The sequence below is a fragment of the Brachyhypopomus gauderio genome, chromosome 2 (genome assembly GCF_052324685.1).
Source record: "Brachyhypopomus gauderio isolate BG-103 chromosome 2, BGAUD_0.2, whole genome shotgun sequence".
Taxonomy (NCBI): Eukaryota; Metazoa; Chordata; class Actinopteri; order Gymnotiformes; family Hypopomidae; genus Brachyhypopomus; species Brachyhypopomus gauderio.
This window is the reverse complement of record NC_135212.1, coordinates 41003702-41016942: the sequence shown is the minus strand read 5'-3', so window position 1 is coordinate 41016942 and position 13241 is coordinate 41003702. Positions and strand designations below refer to the sequence as shown.

Sequence of the window (13241 nt, the reverse complement as noted above, 5' to 3'; positions counted from 1 at the left end):
TGTAGTGAGGAAGAAGAGAAGAACTGTGTCACCTCACCTTTCATGTCGCGAGTGTCAGGGTTTCAGTTCACTGCCCCTAGCTGCTCACACGCTCACTTACTGTCCTACCTTCACAGGTGAGGTTAGTACTTCTGTGATGTTTGCTCTCACTGATTACCATGCAAACCACTATCAACTTCCTTCAGCTCATCAAGATCTTGACTGAACTTATAGTTACGAGGGTTTCTTTACGTATTCAGTTTAAATTAAATTAAATCAGCATAAAACAGTCAGTTTTCAAAACTAGCACTTACCTGTATATTTGTGTGCTACCAGCCAGCTAATCCAACATACACGTGCTGTAGTGAGTGAGGCCAGTGGAACAAGTGTTTAGATCCTCTTACCACGCACTTCCTTCTTCTCTCTCTCCTTTTCTCTCTCTCTCCTTCTCTCTCTCTCTCTCTCTCTCTCTCTCTCTCTCTCTCTCTGTCTCCTTGCCTCTATCTCAGTTTCAGTGTGTCGCTCTGTGAGCTGGGCCGTGTCAGGCAGCAGGTGGGAGGCAGATAGCAGAAACAGGCGGAGAGTCTGGGTCTGTGGCGCTGGTGTGGCCCGCTCCTGCTCTCTGTTCTGTACTGAGCGTGAAATGAGAAAGAAAAATGCAACAATAGAGAAACTGAAGAGGAAACTGGGTGTGTTGAAACATAGAAGCTTATAGGTGTTGCTTACTGTCTGTATGCATATGAGTGTGTGTGTGTGTGTGTGTGTGTGTGTGTGTGTGTGTGTGTGTGTGTGTGTGTGTGTGTGTGTGTACATGAGGACTGAACATGGTGCAGTGAGATAACTGAGAGGTTTACTCTCACTGTTACAACACAGTTGTACTTTGCAAAACATTTGAGTGTCACAATTGTACATTTAACAAACCATTTAGAGGTGCAGGATTCCCCATTTTATCTCACTGTTCCACATCTCAGTTCAGTTGAGTTCAGTTTCTGTTCAGTTCAGTTCATATCTGCAGAGGCGGAGCAGCTGGGTGGAGGAACAGGGATCATGTCAGAACGACATTGCGCCTCCCTGCGCCTCCACCCATCATGACTGCTCCTTTATCACTGGGTCAGTACACTAACCGACTCTCCTGCAGACTCTCCCCCACTCTTTGGGTGGTGTGCTGGATCACTGCATGGGTGCCTCTTAATCTATCAGTGAATATCAGTGAGATTTGCTAATCATTTCCTCTTTTAACAGTGTTGTACAACATCCTCTGTACCCCACCCACTTCTGTCTGCCCCACCTCAGCGGGACTAACACCCCCATCACCAATGTGGCTTTCACAGTTGCTGAACATCCGCTGTACACCTTTTATTCATGTCATTTGTCACACCATTTTTTTGTGTTTACACAGAATTTATTATACCAAACCAAAACAGTGAAGTGACAAAAGCACTAGATTTGGTAATTTATACCTTTATACAAACAATTATTCACAATTATTTAATAAATTCAATCCACAAATTTAATAAATTCAGTCCACAAAGTCTCTGTCTTGCTCAGGTATACAAAATAGTTTTACAAATACAATCTGCAATACAATCGTTATGTTTTGCCATCACGCACAAAGAGCTAAACAGATACCCATACTCTCTCACACACACACCCTTTCACACACTTTCACACACACACAGTCTCTCACTACCTCTCTCTCTCTCTCTCTCTCTCTCTCACACACACACACACACACACACACACACACACACACACACACACACACACACACAAACACACTCACTCACTCACTCACTCTTGGGAGTGTTGATGTATTCCTATAAGATGACACTGTCTGTCTAGCCTGTCTGTGTTTCGCACTCTCCTGTTTCCGTACCAGAACTCTGTGATGTCTTCCATGGTCACCCTGGGCAACAGCCACAAATCGGCCTCGTTTCCCTGTTCTTTCCTCGCTCCCTCTCTTTCTCTCCTCACCCTCTCCTCCCGCCCCTGTCCCCCCCCCCTCCAGTCTGAGTGTAGTGTGGCTCCATTTGTGTACCAGAATTCCACTCTGTCCTCTGCAGAGACGCCGGGCTCAGCCCACAGGCTCTGTGTCTCTTTGACCTTTGAGTGCCCGAGTCCTGCTCTGTCCCTCCACATCATTCGCTTCTGCTTCACCACAGACAGACGTGCACACAAGAATATGGTCAGACCCAGGAAGACAGAAGCAGTCACTGCAAGGCTCCACAGCGTGACTAAACAGACCAACTTAGACGATCGCTGAGATCCAGGTGGTGAGACCTCAGTGAGACAGGATGGCCACAATCCTCTTTCACTCTCACTAGGTGGGGTGGTGTTCACAGCGGTAGCGGTGCTCTCTGGCGCCTCCGTGGTGTTGGTCAGAGTCCCGCTGAGACCGTCTGTGTATGTGGCGTCAGTCCTGCTTGTCGCCTCAGTGGCTGTGGTGAGTAGTGCGAGAGTCGTAGTGAGACTCTCTGTGGAGATTTCCTCAACGTCCTGATCAGCATGCACTTCTGAGATTGAACTTGCATTTTCACTGGTATTGGAGCTAAGCGTCTCCTCCAAGTTCTTTGTGGACAGGCTGTAGGGAACATCATGTTGTGTTGTGTTTACTGCTGTCTGTGTCATGCTAGAATAGCTGGCCGTGACCTCGCCCTTCAGGTCATAGGCTGTAGGCACGATAGAGCTCCCATCTGGGCTTGTGCTGTCAGCAGGGCCTGTTTGACGTGTGTCTTGTTTATCCAGCGTGAGCGGTGTTGTGTCATGGCTCAGGGTGGTGTAGGTCAGATCTTGTTTCCCCATTGTGAGGTTGTAACTTCCTTTGATTATCTGTGTTACTGCAGAGTCGTCTGTGAGGTTCACCAGAGCCACCATGGTTGGACTCGTTTCCATCGTTTCAGGTTTGGATTCCCTCCCCACAGTAGTCTCTTCCTTCTGAGCCCTCCAGGACGTGGTTCGGATAACGCTGTCTGTCTCCTGGGATGTTGGGTGCTCTGTCACAGCTACGCTATCCCAGCGTTTTATCCCTGCCGTGTCCTTTAGAACACCCCTGTTTTGAGTTGAAAAACTCTCAGGTTTGTACCCTATAGTAAATGTGCTAATCATCGCTCCTGTCTGGTCTTGCTGCTCGGTCCAACTCCCGGTCACCTGAGACAAAGGTTGGACGGTAAGTTGTATCTTTGCTGTGGACAGTTCTGTGCCTGCTGTGGTCTCCCAGTGGTGTAGTCCTGACTCATGTCTTGTCTGAACCGTGTGCTGACCCGTGAGTCCATCAGTCTGCTGCCCCATAGCAAACGTGGCAGACCATGTTCCTGTTTTGGGGATGTGTCTGGGTTGTGTTGTCAGATGTGGAGGGTTAGAAGATACAGCCATCTGTGTGAGACTCTCGCCATAGTGGGGACTCGTCCCAAGCGCGTTGTTTCCCACAGAGCCGCGCAAAAAAGTGCCCACATGCGTCGCTGCTGTTGCCGGGGGTGTCCTGTGGTCCACTGCAGGTGCCGCTGTGTGTTCTGGCGTCACCACGGCCATGTGCGGCTCTACCGTGGCGTAGGCTAGGCAGTTTGGGGTCAGCAGCAAGGCACAGGAGGTCAGGACCTGGGCGACCCACAGCGTGTGAGATACTGAGCTCATCTTCATGATCTGCACTGCAGGGTTGTCACAGAGAGACAGACGATACTTAGCCACAACAAAAATGACACGTCATCAACAAGTGTTTGGAAATCGGCATTTTGAAACATCGCGATAGATCGTGTGTGGCACTTGTGACCACTGACAATTCCACTGTATTGACTGACAGCCTCAAGAACATGTCACGCAGCGGTGGGACCAACCATAGCAGAACCACGGGTGAACTTCCACAGCATGGTGCTTTGAGCTGAACCTTCTGCTCTCTTATCATTCTGCTTCATTCGGGCTATCACTGGCATAAAATGGTAGAACACACAGTACCTGTTTTCTGTGCTGTTCTTCTCTTCCTTCTTCTCTTCCTCTTTCACCCTGGTTTCCTCTTTCACGCAAGCGACGCTGCCTGCTGATGCTTTCTGGGATACGTCGTCACGCCTCCTCAAGGGCGGAAATGACAACACGGTTGCCATGGTTCTGGCGGGACGAGGGGCCCACGCAAACCTGTGGTGTGGCAACCCCGCCTCCCGCCCTTTCCACCTTGTGGAGGAAGAAGATCACAGATGTCACAGATGTGCACTTCCTGTTGACTCCTACGACATGCGTTTCGATCAGCCCATCGCCACCTTGATCAAAAATGCTCCTCTGCCCAATTCCCAAAGATCTGACATTCTGTGGATTTCAGTTCCAGTCCTAATCTGAAGGATTTTGGTCCATCTACTCCACTCCTTCTGAACGGCTGGACTAGAGTTTTTGAGTTTGCAACTAAACACAACATGAATTGGGAAGTGGTTTGGTGGTTTATTGACTGCTGTTGACTATCTTCATTTACACCTAAATACTGAGTCACGTCCTGTGGTTTGGTGTGTTATGCAGAACTGATTTTCATTACAGACTTCTCTGAGTCTTTGAAAAACTGGAGACATAACACTATTAATCTCCTGCACCTCCTGGTCTTCCACTCGACCCAAGCTACTTCTTCCCTCCCTCCAGTCCTCGTTCCTCTGTATTGTGTCTCTTTTGTCCCTTGTGAGCTGCCATACCCACGGTGTCTGTGTTTAATTGGGGATTTTCTTGGATTAGTTGTGAGAGATAGCCTTAATCTATTTGAGCCACAGAGAAGCTTTGTGTGTGTGTGTGTGTGTGTGTGTGTGTGTGTGTGTGTGTGTGTTTGTGTGTGTGTGTGTGTGTGTGTGTGTGTGTGTGTGTGTGTGTGTGTGTGTAGGTGTAGGTATGGGTGCGGGTGTGTGGCAGGAGATAAAGGTAGTCAGAAGGAAAAGCCCGTTAGGCACAGGCCTTTGGAGTACCCTGCTAACTGCAGACACACAGCCAGCTCAGCAGCAGAGTGTGGGGCAAGGGAAGCCAGGGGCCTGAAAGATGGACGGTACAGGAGGCAAGGGGCAAGAGAATGAGCAGGAGAATCAGAGTGAGATGGCCTCCAGGCGAGGAGATCCAGGGAAAGATGGTGGAGAAGCAAAGGCCCACAAGGGTGAAGGAGAGAGCGGGGAGGAGGGAGGAGAGGCCAGGCGGGTGGAGGAGTGGAACGGCTTCCTCCACGATGGCACAGTGGAGACGAGGATGAGGAGGAGTGAGGAAGGTGAGCCAGTGGAGCTGGGTGACGCGGTGACACCTCGTTATGTCCTCTCGCTGCCAGGGTACACCAAAGGTGAGTAGACCTGGAGCTACAAAGGAACTGTTCAGGAATATTCATAGCAAAATTTAGATTGGTAAATATCTATTTACAAATAATTATTATTATGAATTTCAGCAGGAAGTATTTGTTTTTCACATGGATGTGTGTATGTGTGTGTGTGTGTGTGTGTGTGTGTGTACTACAGTGCACTTTGTCGTATTTCCCTCCCACTGAGTGAAGAGTAATAAACCCAGTAGGGGGCGCCATATAGTATGCGTTCTGTACACTGCAGTTGAGGATTACAATAAATCTGCTACATTGTCATGACACACACACATGCACAAACACACACACATTCACACTGGGTATCACTGTGCTAAGCATGTGAGCTGTGAGTGCTTCTGTTTGTGTCTGTAATGGCGGACAGGTTACCTGTGCTCACCTGATGACAACATATACAACATCAACTTCTGCCGCTTCAGAATCAGAGACCTGAAAAGAGGATGTATCATTCTGGATCTAAAAAAGCACTGTGCAACAGGTGTGTGTGTGTGTGTGTGTGTGTGTGTGTGTGTGTGTGTGTGTGTGTGTGTGTGTGTGTCTGTGTGTGTGTGTGTGTGTGTGTGTGTGTGTGTGTGTGTGTGTGTGTGTGTGTATTGTGTACCACATGAATTCTCATATTGTGTATAAGTACATTAGTTCTCATTTTGTGTATAAATACATGAGTTCTCATATTGTGTATAAGTACCAAATTCGTTCTTTCCATAAAACACACTGTGTGTGTGGTGTGTGTGTGTGTGTGTGTGTGTGTGTGTGTGTGTGTGTGTGTGTGTGTGTGTGTGTGTGTGTGTGTGTGTGTATTGTGTACCACATGAATTCTCATATTGTGTATAAGTACATTAGTTCTCATTTTGTGTATAAATACATGAGTTCTCATATTGTGTATAAGTACCAAATTCGTTCTTTCCATAAAACACACAGTCCGACTGGTTTTCACAGCTCTCAAGTCCTCAGCATTATAAATGGAAACATAAGATCTTCAGTGCTGCTACAATGAACAGATTTTCCCCTAATTGTCTCTTGTCAGAAATTAAAGATGTCAAGGATGTGGAAGTAGGACGTTTCATCCAATATCGATTCACACCTGAGTTTCTCAGCCTGAGAGAGATCGGAGCCACGTATGTCTTAGGGGCTTACCCCCCACATCTCATTATACTCCATACCTCACTATACTCCACACCTACCTATACTCCACACCTCACTATACTCCACACCTCACTGCACTCCTCCCTGCACTGCTCCACTCACACCTTCTACACTTCTAGATTTCTATGTTGTTTATATTTTGTGTATATTTGCAAATACACTCAATTTTTTACTTTTTTTTGTTTTTTTGTGTTAGATTTTACACATTGTATCCTTATCTCATCTCATGTGACCAGACAGTTGGTGAAGCATTGACTGCTAGTTGTTTTGTGTATGATTAAGTATATGACAGACTTTGATTTGACTGGGGAACGAATTCTTCAGTGGCACTGGTCCTTTTGAGAGTTTCCAGAGCAAATAAATAGAATTTGCAACCCCCCCCCCCCCTTTCCCCACCACTAACACCACACCCACCCCCCTCTATCTCTGTCCTTCTGTCTCTCAGTCTGGAGTTTACCGTAGGCAGCAAAGCAGTGAACAGGTTCAGGCTGATAGAGAGGCATTACTTCAGAGAGCTTCTCCTCAAGACCTTTGACTTTGAAATCGGTTTCTGCATCCCGGACAGTAGAAACACCTGTGAGCACATCTACTCTCTTCCGGATCTGGACTCACACACAAGTCAGTTACTCGCATGCACACACACACACAGACACACACACACAGACACACACACACAGACACACACACACACACACAGCATGAGATGTATAAAACTGACAAGTGTCTACTGCTCTTTCTGTTCTAGTCAAGGAGATGATTGCCCACCCGTTTGAGACGCGGTCAGACAGTTTCTACTTTGCTAACAACAAATTAATCATGCACCACAAAGCAGAGTACTCATTTGGTGAGAGAGCAGAGACGGCATGAACACCACTGATACACTCCTCCCCCCACAGCAGTGAGGAAAGAACAAGAGAGGCCTGTGCTACTGTAACAGTAAGATTTTTGGGTGTGACTGTGTGTGTGTGTGTGTGTGTGTGTGTGTGTGTGTGTGTGTGTGTGTGAGAGAGAGAGAGAGAGAGAGAGAGAGAATTAAATTGTCCTCTAATTGACACCTCAAAAGAGAGTGAGTGCTAGAATTGCTAGAACAAACTGGTGCTAGAATTGTTCCTCCCAGGTCATAAGGTTATATAAGTGCAAAATGTAGGCAAGTTCCTCTGTGTGTTAGCACTCTGTGTGTTAGCACAGTACCGCTGTTTATGCTGGGGCAATGTAATGCTGTAATACATTCAACAGACAGACAAAATAAAAATAGTCTCTGTGTGAATGACAGGAGCTTTTCCGTCTTTGTTTTTCCCCATTGAGGGTATAAGAAGGAAACTAGGCTGAGCTGTGTTGCAGCCGGGCTTCAAAGCGCTAAGAACAGTTCCTGTTTACACACCTCACTTCCTATTTCCTTATATATATATATATATATTACCATTTATTACATAAACTTCAGTAGTTCCTTGTAAGTACCAAGTCAAATCATTATTTAGAGCATTTATCTGCAGAAATTATTCAAATTTACAGAAAGATGCTTAATGTGTTTACACGTCAGATAAAGCAAAGTTCATATTAATTCCAGACAACACAATATTAATTTTTAATAATAAGTCAGAACTCAGTATTTGGCAGAGTACAGTCTTCAGTGCCAGCTCTCAGTCTTGGCATGCTCTCTCACATGCTGTACATATAAAGATGAAAGATTGGAGCAGTCTCAATATTTTCCAAAGGTGTATATGTGAAAGTATTCCTAGGAGCATTTTATTAAAATGTTGTAATGTGAAGTTGTTTATAATTAATAAAACAAAACATACATTTATATTTTTTAAGATGTCTTATAGTAACATGAAACAAGTTTATTGTTTCAAATTTATATTAATAAATAAGTTTGATGAATTTGCATTTGAAACATGTTACATAAATATATTTTCGTCTGAAGTATAATTTATGCTAAGAAGCTATTATCGTTTAAGTACGACATTTATATAGTGGTTCTATATCACACATGAATATTTTAGTATTATGTATGGTATACTCTTCCTGAAGGTAATCATTAGCATAATATTTCAATGTTCTCTCGGTTAATTTAAATTTGTGTACCCTATTCTAGTCGTTATCCTGCCTCTTAATGCCATACTATCTCTGCTCTAAATTCTTAATCCTGAACTTGGCTCGCACTTCAAATTCTAATGCATATCTGTAATGCCTACAAAAGAAATAAGTTGTACCATAGCGACATCCTCAAGGGGGCGGTGTTTGTCCTTAGGAAACAGGTAGAGGGAGAGACTGAGAAAATGCGATGTTTATGGAGCTGTTCGTATTGATTACAGAAAACGTCCTGCTTTGGTTACTGTGCGGTTCATCTGTTTATTTGCCTGTGTTAGAACATAGAAAATAGCAAACCATGTAGCTTCGAGTTCCACAGCCCTGGGCTGCATAAAAAGCCCTCATGACTAGAATCTCATTCACAACAACAAAACCCAATCAGGTGGTTTAGCAAGCTAGTCGTCTTGGTGTCGCGTAAACTCTGTCAAACTATTCATTAGTTCAAAGTGTGCAGTGGGGAGGTTGTTTTGTTGTTGTTGGTTTTCCTAGGGCTTCCCATCTTTTTTGGCTACTTAGCCTATATAACCTATATATGGATCATAACATCCTCTGGCTATTCTTGTTCCAGTAGTGTTCCTCTTTCCTCTCAGTGGGGTTTCTTTACTCCTTCGCTCGCTCCTTTCCACAAACAAGAAGCAAATGATTTGTTAAAGCATGTCTTCCATTTGTCCTCGTGCTCTTCACAAACGTGTTTTGTTCCTTAATCTCGTGCACTCCATTTCGCCCCACTAAGTGACTGATAGAAATCATTCACATGAATGAGAGAGTTGTTAGCGTACGCTTTCAAGTGAATTACGACTTTTTGACTTTTGTGTGTGTGTGCTGCATGTGGATGTGTGTGGATTTTTTTCTAGTTTTTCTCTTCATCCTGATCTTTTAGATGCACCAAAAACGCCCGTGTTTACTTGTTAAACAGCAGCTATGCATGTTTCCTCTAAACATAACGCCCCCCTCCTCATCCGCATCCTCTCCAGATCCGTAACGCTCCGTCCAGCGGAGAGAGGAACGTTCAAAAAGAGATGCGGATACAATAAGATAAATGTAATCATCAAGACTTCTTCCTCCGCTAAAAAATTGGTGGTGATGAATAGGGAGATAATCATGACGGTGCAGCGTTAGGGACTCTCTCTCGAGAATGCAGGACAGTTGTTCATTATCTTTCACCATAATAATTAGACGTCTGAGTCTGTTTAACTGAGTGTGAGTGTATTTGGATATCACTAAGAGGTCTAATACTCGTAACGCGTTTTAACGATGCTCGCGCTCTTTACTTTTGCTGTCCTCACTGTCGCGCGCTCCGCTCCGACGCCAGACCCATATGCACGTGGAGTGGTAAGTAAAATTTAAAAACCCACCTCGATTATTTTTTTGTTCCATTTTACCGAATCAGATTTCATGTTATTCAATTTGTCTCATATAGGCCACTGAAAGTGAATTAAATAATTGATCTCTTTATATAGCTTATGTGTGTTTAAAAATCACCAGACTCGTTCGCCTTCCACTGTCCACTAGTTTATAATAATTTATAAGCACCCAATGATTTTCTCTGCAGACCTCACAATCCTCTGTAGTTCTTTTCTGTGTGCTGCAGTACGTGAGTCTGTGCTCGGTTTCTTCCTTGTACCATATGCGTCACTCTCGCATATTTGAGTATCTCTGTTTAATTAATCTCACTTCAGCTTAGGACTCCTGACTGTCTATAAACTTCCTAACGGAGTTTACTGTGCGCGTTCACATTATGAGTCTCATCTCCTCTCAAGTCTTCCTTGTACCTTTTTAGGAAGTTTTTCTCGTTCACTTTTTTCAGCTTGTTCAAGATACAGATTTAGCTGAATTGAGCTGAATGGAATATGACTGAATAATAATAAATAGGTGTGTGTGTGTGTGTGTGTCTGTGGGTGGGTGTGTGTGTGTGTGTGTGTGTGTGTGTGTGTGTGTGTAGGACTGGCTGATACGCTATGGGTACTTGCCACCTGTGGACTCACTGCTGGGCCTTCTCCAGACGAAGGAAGCCGTTGAGAGGGCTGTCCGACAGATGCAAGGCTTTTCTGGGCTCCAGGAGACTGGCAGACTGGGTACCTCCTCCACAAGACACCTCAGGCTTCATTATGCATCTCACCAGCCTTCTCTCTCCTGCTCCTCTTCTCCTGTCATTGTTACCATCACATGACAGAACGACTCACAAACAATTAGTTCCTCGCTCCTCTAGTGAATCTGCATCTTCTTCCCTTTCAGATAGTGCCACTCTGGCTCTGATGTCAGTCCCACGCTGCTCCCTCCCGGACATCCTCGGATCTGAGTTCCGTCTGAAGAATGCGAGGAAGAGACGAGACATGAGAAATAAGAGATACAACCTGTCAGGGCTGAACTGGAATAAGACACATATTAACTGGAGGTGAGGACTCTCTCTTCCACTGTGATGTTCTGATGCTGCAATAGTAACAAATACATTTTCTGAACTGAAGTAAAAATATATATGCAACAAACTACTTCTCCTGTTTAGCCTGTCATAACCTCTAGATGCGTTCATCTCCCCTACAGTGTGGAGAGGTTTCCCTCTGTCTCCCAGTCCCCCCAACTGCAGCCAGCCCTGGTAGAGCTCATTCTGAGTCATGCTCTAAGAGTATGGAGTGAAACCACTCCCCTCCGCTTCAGCTTGATCCGCCCCTCCGCTTATGCCCCGCCCCAGAAAGCAGATATTAAAATACGCTTCGTCAGCGGGTACCATGACGACGGCTATCCCTTTGATGGCAAGGGGGGTACACTGGCCCACGCATTCTTCCCAGGATTAGGGGACACACACTTTGACGATGAGGAAAACTGGAGCTATGGAGGTCCTACAACACACGTTGCTCACATACACTGCCAAGAATACAAATCCTCACACTGACTCATTCTCAAACACGTGTGTCGAAATTCCAATTTCAATAACTTTTTACTCATTTAAAGAGTAAAGTGTGTGGTGTCCTGTGTTCTGTCCTCAGCGGACAATGGTAGCGTGGACCTGTTCACCGTGGCCGTACACGAGTTTGGCCACGCCCTGGGCCTCGCCCACTCCTCCTCCAGACACTCCATCATGAAGCCCTACTACCATGGAGCTGTGGGAGACATCCCCACCTACACTCTCCCTGATGAGGACAGACTCGGCATACAGGCACTTTATGGTGCAGACCACACACACACTAGTACCAGAAGATATTTTAAACGTGCCCCTACACATACATTTTCATTTCTGTGGAAACATATATGAAATACGGCCCTCTTGTGTTGCCGCTCACTGCAGGGTTAAGAAGGGACCTGATTCCACCTTCCTTTGACCATCCACCTACACCCAGTGTACCCCAAACACTGAGTGCTCCTCCCCCTCGCGCCACAACTCAGTATGTTATGATGATGATGATGGTGATGATGATGAAAGGCAAAACAATGATATATCATTTGAATCTTAAATCTATAATGTCTCCAGCACAGAATACATGTTTATTTCAGTCTCACTTTTAAGCCCAGATGCTGCAGTTTTGGATCGGTGTCAAGGGGGTTATGATGCCATTGCAAACATCAGAGGAGATATCTTCTTCTTCAGGCGTAAGAACTTTAGAGTAAACTTTAGAGTGTTACAGAGCTATTTTGGTTCTCTGCATGTGTTTGTCATCTACACATTGGCCTATCCTTTAATTGAAAAACTCTGATTCTCTCTCATTCTTTCTTTTCTCTCCATTTTCTTTAACTGTCTGTCTGTCCGTCCGTCTCACCTCCTCATTCAGGCCAGTACTTCTGGAGAATGCATCCCTCTGGATCTCTGATCTCTTTTATGCCAGCCCTGATCCACAGCTTCTGGACTGGTCTGCCTCCAGGAACAGATCGAATTGATGCCGTATATGAGAGGAGCGATGGTCATGTTGTCTTTTTCATTGGTAAGGCCAGAGGGACTTGACACAAAATTACTGCATTCCTTCTACATGCACACCACACACAGATGCTGATGTTCGTCTTTTTTAGGAGACCAGTACTGGGTTTTCAAAGAGACTGCGTCCCTTCCTGGGTATCCCCAACCGCTGACAAAGTTGGGACTCCTGAATTCTGCAGGGAAGGTTGCAGGGAGAGTTGACGCTGTGTTTGTTTGGCCACACAATGGGAGAACCTACATATTCAGTGGTGGCGAATACTGGAGGTTTAATGAGGCGAACACATACTGGAAACCAGAAGCAGGCTACCCCAAACCCACCTCCGTCTGGGGTGTGCCCTCTCACCCTGATGATGTCATCGGATTACAAGATGGTAAGTGTCAGTCTGGCACAGTTAAGGCACAGTCTGCCTTACCCAACATGTTGTATTTGAGCCTTTCTCTCAAATAAAACGGTGAACTTTCTTTTAGGGAATACATATTTCTTCAAGGGCACAAATTACTGGACGTTGAAGAGAGGGAGTATGGAGGGAGATACTCTGTCACCAGACTCCATCGCAGCTGACTGGATGCAATGCCACGACTTCGCAGCTCCCACTTACAAACCCAAGCTGCCAAGACACACACAAACAGGCTGTCTCTGTAACATAAGCAGTGTAGCCCTGGTCCAAGCATCACTTTGTTCCAATATTCTCGCAATCTGTGTTTTCTTTGTTCATGTTAATGTAATCTTATAATGTACTATAATTCACGGCAGTCAAGCAAGGTTTTGTTAGCTTGGTTAATTATATTTTATTAATATGTTCT

At 45.3% G+C, this 13241-nt stretch overlaps 2 protein-coding genes across 3 annotated transcripts; both read left to right on the top strand.

The window, feature by feature from the left end:
* The first annotated feature begins 4541 nt into the window (after positions 1-4541).
* On the top strand, positions 4542-7321 carry LOC143506073 (protein unc-119-like). The gene is made up of 5 exons (XM_076996238.1): positions 4542-5266; positions 5661-5774; positions 6321-6411; positions 6885-7057; positions 7185-7321. Exons 1-5 carry the CDS (start codon positions 4978-4980, stop codon positions 7304-7306), a joined length of 789 nt encoding a protein of 262 aa, XP_076852353.1. The 5' UTR covers positions 4542-4977; the 3' UTR covers positions 7307-7321.
* Positions 7244-13182, top strand: mmp25a (matrix metallopeptidase 25a). Of its 2 annotated transcripts, none has more exons than XM_076996213.1 (10): positions 7244-7375; positions 10473-10605; positions 10766-10925; positions 11072-11364; positions 11515-11694; positions 11814-11910; positions 12033-12115; positions 12295-12444; positions 12530-12808; positions 12906-13182. In XM_076996213.1, exons 2-10 carry the CDS (start codon positions 10566-10568, stop codon positions 13169-13171), a joined length of 1548 nt encoding a protein of 515 aa, XP_076852328.1. In that variant the 5' UTR covers positions 7244-7375; positions 10473-10565; the 3' UTR covers positions 13172-13182. The 2 variants fall into 2 exon arrangements, with proteins under 2 accessions (XP_076852328.1, XP_076852327.1); XM_076996212.1 differs by lacking the exon at positions 7244-7375 and adding an exon at positions 8488-9862.
* Positions 13183-13241: the final 59 nt, after the last annotated feature.